Genomic DNA, 6,000 nt, shown 5'->3' with positions numbered 1-6,000 from the left:
GGTGCCCCTGTCGTCCAAAAAATTAGAGCTAGCATATATACCCTTTATACTAACGGACATACACGTGTCATAATCTTATCCACCAATCCGACATTTATTAAATATCTGATCGACGGATAAGATTGCGCCACGTGTCCCTATATAGTCTTCCGTTAGAGTGAAGGGCATATATGCTCTAGTTTTTGAACGACAGGGACACCATTGTCCCAAAAGTATGACAGAGGATATCTGCATACCATTTATGATAGTTCGAGAGTATATTTATCCTTTTTCCCTTTTATTTATTTTGTTTGAACTTTGTAGTTTCATTAAAAGTAATTAGTGATATAAATATATAGGAACGAATAAGTAAAAATGAGAATACTAAATTTGAAGCAATTGACATTTGACAATGGGCTTCTTATGAGTTATGACCTATGGCATCATTAAAATTTCTAAATTTAGTAAAGACATACATCACCATATTTTTGCGAGATTCCGGATAAAGAAGGATGTGATCCAAGTCTAGCTCTCTTATTGGGGATATAATAGGAAAAAAAAAACAACGCTTCATTCATTTTTATTTGTTCATTATTTTAAAAATAATTTTTTTATTTTAGGATAATGACTATTTGTATTTTCTATTTTTTCCTTAACACTAGTATTAGCTTCCTAAATCATTTTCCAAACATTTTTTTAATGACCACTGTCTCATAGGTATTAATAAATCTCTTCATTTAGTACTTTTACGTGTTTATTATACTAAAATTATATTTTTATTTTTATTTTTATTTGTAACTTTAAGAATATATAGAAAAAACACATGTTTTTTTTTCATTTATCTTCTACATTAATTATTTATTTTCAAAATCATTTCTCAAGATATAAGACGACTAAACATCAATTAATATTGGGTATTATGAAAAAAAATACTTATATTAATCAATGTTGTTTAAGGAACGAGCAAAGTTTCGAGTGGACGGAGAAAGTATGATAAAATATGCACCCCATTTATTATTTTCTTAAAGTAAGCGTAAAGTCTATTATGAACAAGTAACAGTAAAACTGAGGAAATATTAAAGAAAAAAGAAATTGAATTTATTACTCTATTCCTTTCATTTTATTTGATCCTAACAATAAAAATAGTTTTTTTTCTTACTTGTCCAATTTATGTATTAAGGGACGGTATATCAAATCAATATGAGCAAGTAAAATGAAGCGGTGGAAGTAGTAAAAAGTACATGTAGTTATTCACATGTTACAACTAATTAGTTAATTAATGAATGGTACATAAATACTTGTAACAAGATTGTTACTTTGTGTGAGTAAGATAAATTCTATTTCAAATGAGAGGTGCGATAAATAATTTTGAGTTAAGTGGATGATCCAAAAAATATTTTTCACCATATCAAACAGATATTTCAAGACACGACATCCAACTCTTTGGCACTAGATATGCCAAAAAAAAAATAAAAAAATCAGCAATTTCAGTCTCAAACAAACATAAATAACTTTCACTTTCCCAGAGATATAGTTCATAACACACCAATATATAAAACAGGCTTAACAAGATAAATCCTGATTGTTGTTCATAGAACAACCGCTTGAACTTACTGCTCTAAAACCTATATTGCTCGGGTCTCCAAAACTATCGCCAAACTTTGTGTGAGATCCTCCAAAACACATTGTTTCTAGAGTATCCAACATGCACTCGACAATATTTCTAAAGAATTCGAGCAATCATACCCTAAAACCAACAACATACCCTAAAACTAGACAACTCTAACTCAACGAAAACAACAAATAATCTAGGACAATCCCAAATGATCGATCATCGATCAAATATACCTATAAATATATCTCAACCTAAGGTTTTCTAAAAAAAAAAGAGGAAAGAGAGGTATCCCTCAATCTTTTCCAATTTCTTTAACCTAATCATCAATGTTTTTTTTTCTTCTAATTTATTCTAACAAAAAGGAGGCATATTGTTCCAACAACACCCTCCAAGTTCCCAATCATGCTGTTTTGGCCCTGATGTTGTTGTTATTGCCACTTGTGACTTCGAAGAATCTTCAACCAAACTTTCAGCTTTGTGATCATCAGCACCAATTTTTGAATTAATTTTTTTGTCATCACTTTCATCATACCAATTTGGAACTGGTTCTTGATCTAGAGGATAATTATTAAGAAGACACATTATATGCTCATCCACTTGGTTAATTCCTTGTAATGAACCTTCCTTTCTCAAGAATATCCCTATAACAAGCAAAAAATTAAAAGTTACTTCAAAATATAAGAAAGAAAAAAAAACAATTATTGTTGTAGATATTGTCTATGGTATGAGCTGGAATTAGCAACGGACAATTTTTGTCGATAAACGACAAAAAACCGATTATTAATCCTATTTACCAAAGGATTTTAAGAATCATGTTAGTGACTACTTTGAAAATATATTACATTCCGAATATAATGATATAAGATGATTTGAGACAATATCTTGTAAATATATATTCTTTTCATTCAGTTTTACTTGTCCATAATGTACTTTACATTTTATTTAAAAAAAATAAATAAATAAAGTATTTTTACTAAAATACTCATGAGTATTAGCATTTCAAAACATCTTGGAAATGATTTGAAAAATAATAATAATAAGTGCTAGGGGTACGATAGTAAAAGTAAAATTGTCTACGATATGATCTGGAATTAGCAACAGACAATTTTTGTCGAAAAACGACAAAAACGGTTGTTAATCATATTTTAAAGATGGATGGTAAGAATTCTATTAGTGATTTACTTTGAAATCATATCACATCCTGGATCTAATGAAATAAGATAAATTGAGAAAATATTTTGTAAACACTCCATCTATTCACTTTTATTTGTTTGTAATATATTTTGCACTTTTTAAAATAAATAAAGTACTTTTACTATAATACCCATGACTATTAGCATTTCAATTTTTTTTTATAAAATTATTTGTGAAATTAATATCTAATAGCAAGGATAAAACAAGAAAATCAAATTATTTTTGCTCATAATATGTTAAAAATGACAAGAAAAAGTGAAAATCATTTTTAATAGAGTAACAGACAACTAAAAGAGAAAAAAATCAGGAGGAGTATATAATTATCTTGAATATATTAACTAGTTAATATATTTCTTTATTTTCTAATCACTTGAAAGGAATAAGAAGAGATAAACGACAAATTTCATAGCTAATTTCTACTATTATTTTATAAATCGTAATTTAAATATTTACCTGAAGATGCATTGGGATCAGTGCTGGAGCTTTCAGAGGAGTTGTTCAGGTTGACATCACCACCATGAGCAAAGCTGTAAACTGATTCTTCAGTTAAAATGGCTTCATCTTGATGATTTCCCACTAAACCATAGTCTTGCCATAATGATTTCCCTTTTTCATTTAAATCAAGATTATTATTCTCTTCATTTTTCGTAGATCGAGATAAATTCTGAGCCCCCTTTAATAAATCCTCTAATAATCCACTATTTCCTTGAGATAATCCAACATTTGCATAATTATTAGCATCACTAGAACCAAAATCACTACATGTATTCTCAGAAGACGATGCAGTCATTAACGATGGCCCTGAGGGGTAATTAATAGAATTAATACCTATACCAGACATTAATTCATTTTGGTTCGAAGGAATCCCCATAAATGGCCTTGTTGTTAAGCTAAAATTCGGATAATTTTGTTGAAATGACGACATTGGTATTAAATTGGACAAAGTATGACCAAAATTATTGTTAGGCATAGATGACAAAAAAGGTGAATTGCTCAAAGAAGACGGTAATGTCAAGGGAAGGCCTTTAGGAGGATTGCGAAAAATGGTGTTACTACTAAGGGGGAATTGATGTGTAATAGAGGGTCTCATGGTTGAAGGATTGAAAACATTCAAAAGGGAAAGAGGGGGAGGATTGTTATAAGTTGCTCTTTGGGGATGATCAAATGGTGAAGAAATAAGGCTTTGAGGTTGATTGTTTTCTTGTTGGTTTTGTGATTGTAATTCTTGAGGGTATATAGGCAAACCAGCTCTTTGTCTTCTCTTTAGCCTCGTGTTCCAGTAATTTTTGATCTCATTATCAGTCCTTCCAGGTAGCTGTAATCAATGAAATGAATATCATAAAATTAGATAATTTATCATTAATTAGATCAAAACATAAAAAAAGACTTGTAAATTAATGAGGTCAATGAACAAATTAAATTGAAGTAAAGATTCAATAGAGAAATGATAATGATAACGAGATAACCATCTATAACAAATTAAGCCCAAAACTCCACACGCATGGCAATAAAATATGAATCTAACAAAAATCAAAACCAACAAAACTAATTGAATCAACAAGATAAATTAATGAGATCAATATCCAAATTGAAGTTAAGATTCAATAAAGAAATAACAATCTATAAACCCAAAACTCCACACGCATGGCGATAAAATATGAATCAACTAAAAACCAAGATGAAAATTGAAAAGAAACCAACAAAACTAAATGAATCAAGAAGATAATCAACAACTCTCTGATCCTTTTATGGAAAATGATTTGTTTGGTTGTAAAATCAATTCAAGGCAAGAAAATAGAAACAACAAGATCCTATAGATATGCACAAAGGACATAGATGTAAGAACACCGATTATTTTATTTTTTCGACATATATGAAAAAGAGAAAGAAAAAGTTGAAAAGAAATTTAACCTGAGCAGCCATGCGAGCCCATTTGTTGCCAAGTTTAGCATGAAGGTCGATAATAATCCTTTCTTCCTCAGGAGTAAACGCGCCTTTCTTAAGATGAGGTCTAAGATGATTAGCCCATCTTAACCTACAACTTTTTCCACATCTCATCAATCCTGAATTCCTTTGAACCGCGTTCCAATTCCCTTCTCCATGTTTTTTCACATAATCCATCAAAATCGCGTCCTCTCCTGCTGTCCATGGCCCTTTTTTTAGCGCTTGTCTTGTTCCTCCCCCGTTTCTCATTCCTCTATCATCGGGGGCCATCAACCCTTCCTTTCTCTACAAAAAAAATAAATAAACACGATAAGATATAAACACACATTTTTTTTAATAAAACAATTTGATATATAGTTACTTGTTAGCGTTTTTCAATCTTTTTTGTGTATGAGGGTGATGCTAGAAATGAATTTTCCTAGTACAAAACCTTTAGAACTCTTTTATTTTTGGGTAATTTGGCTTACTTACAATTCGATAAATCAAACAAGCTTCTTTTTCTCTTGTTTTTTATTTTACTTCTTTTTGTGGTTGATTTGTTGTTAAGACAAAGATGTGAAAGAAAAATAGATGAGAAAGAACAAATGAGAAGAGAGGGTATATGATATCTAAGTTCAAGAAGAGAAAATAAAAATATTCTTGAGGGATGAAAGAAACTAGATGGAGGTGGGGTAGGGGGTAATAGGGGTGGGGGTGGTGGGGGATAAGAGAAAAACATATACTGTATGAAATAGTAGAGAATGAAGTGTTTTTTTGTTGTGTGTGTGTGTTTAGACTAGTGAGAGGTGGTGATTATTTATAGGGGGTACTTCCCGGCTTGCAAGCTCTATGCTACAATATTTTGCTCTCCCTTTTTTATCCATAATTTTATTACTTGCCTTCAAGGATATCTAAAAATATAACAATTTGCATTTTCAATCTTGCAAGATAATTATTCCATGGAAACAACTTTCGAATTTTGGCAAGTAAGGTATATCTCTTCTTCTTCTTTTTTTTTGGCCAAGGGGTCGGCATGGTATGGTATAAAAATTTCGATTTTGATATTTTGTGATATGGTAATTAATAATCATATATAGTTTATTTAATTTTGTCTTATATATACTCTTACAATAGAAAAATATGACATTAAGTTTTCAAAAAAATGTCTCAATTATATCATATTACCACATTACATATAGAAATATACAAAAGAAAGTACAAATAATTTACTTTGTTAATCAATTAGATAAAAAGGACATTTGAATCAAAATAAAGTAATCGAAATACCA

At 30.0% G+C, this 6,000-nt stretch overlaps 1 protein-coding gene across 1 annotated transcript; it reads right to left on the bottom strand.

The window, feature by feature from the left end:
- Positions 1-1,945: 1,945 nt before the first annotated feature.
- LOC102586262 (transcription factor RAX3) lies at positions 1,946-5,002 on the bottom strand. Its single transcript, XM_006366523.1, has 3 exons — positions 4,700-5,002; positions 3,242-4,103; positions 1,946-2,235 (listed from the first exon to the last, which is right to left on the bottom strand). The coding sequence occupies exons 1-3, from the start codon at positions 5,000-5,002 to the stop codon at positions 1,946-1,948; spliced, it is 1,455 nt and encodes a 484-aa protein (XP_006366585.1).
- Positions 5,003-6,000: the final 998 nt, after the last annotated feature.

Source organism: Solanum tuberosum, unplaced genomic scaffold (genome assembly GCF_000226075.1).
Source record: "Solanum tuberosum cultivar DM 1-3 516 R44 unplaced genomic scaffold, SolTub_3.0 scf00652, whole genome shotgun sequence".
NCBI classification, from domain to species: Eukaryota; Viridiplantae; Streptophyta; class Magnoliopsida; order Solanales; family Solanaceae; genus Solanum; species Solanum tuberosum.
This window is presented reverse-complemented; position numbering and strand designations above follow the sequence as displayed.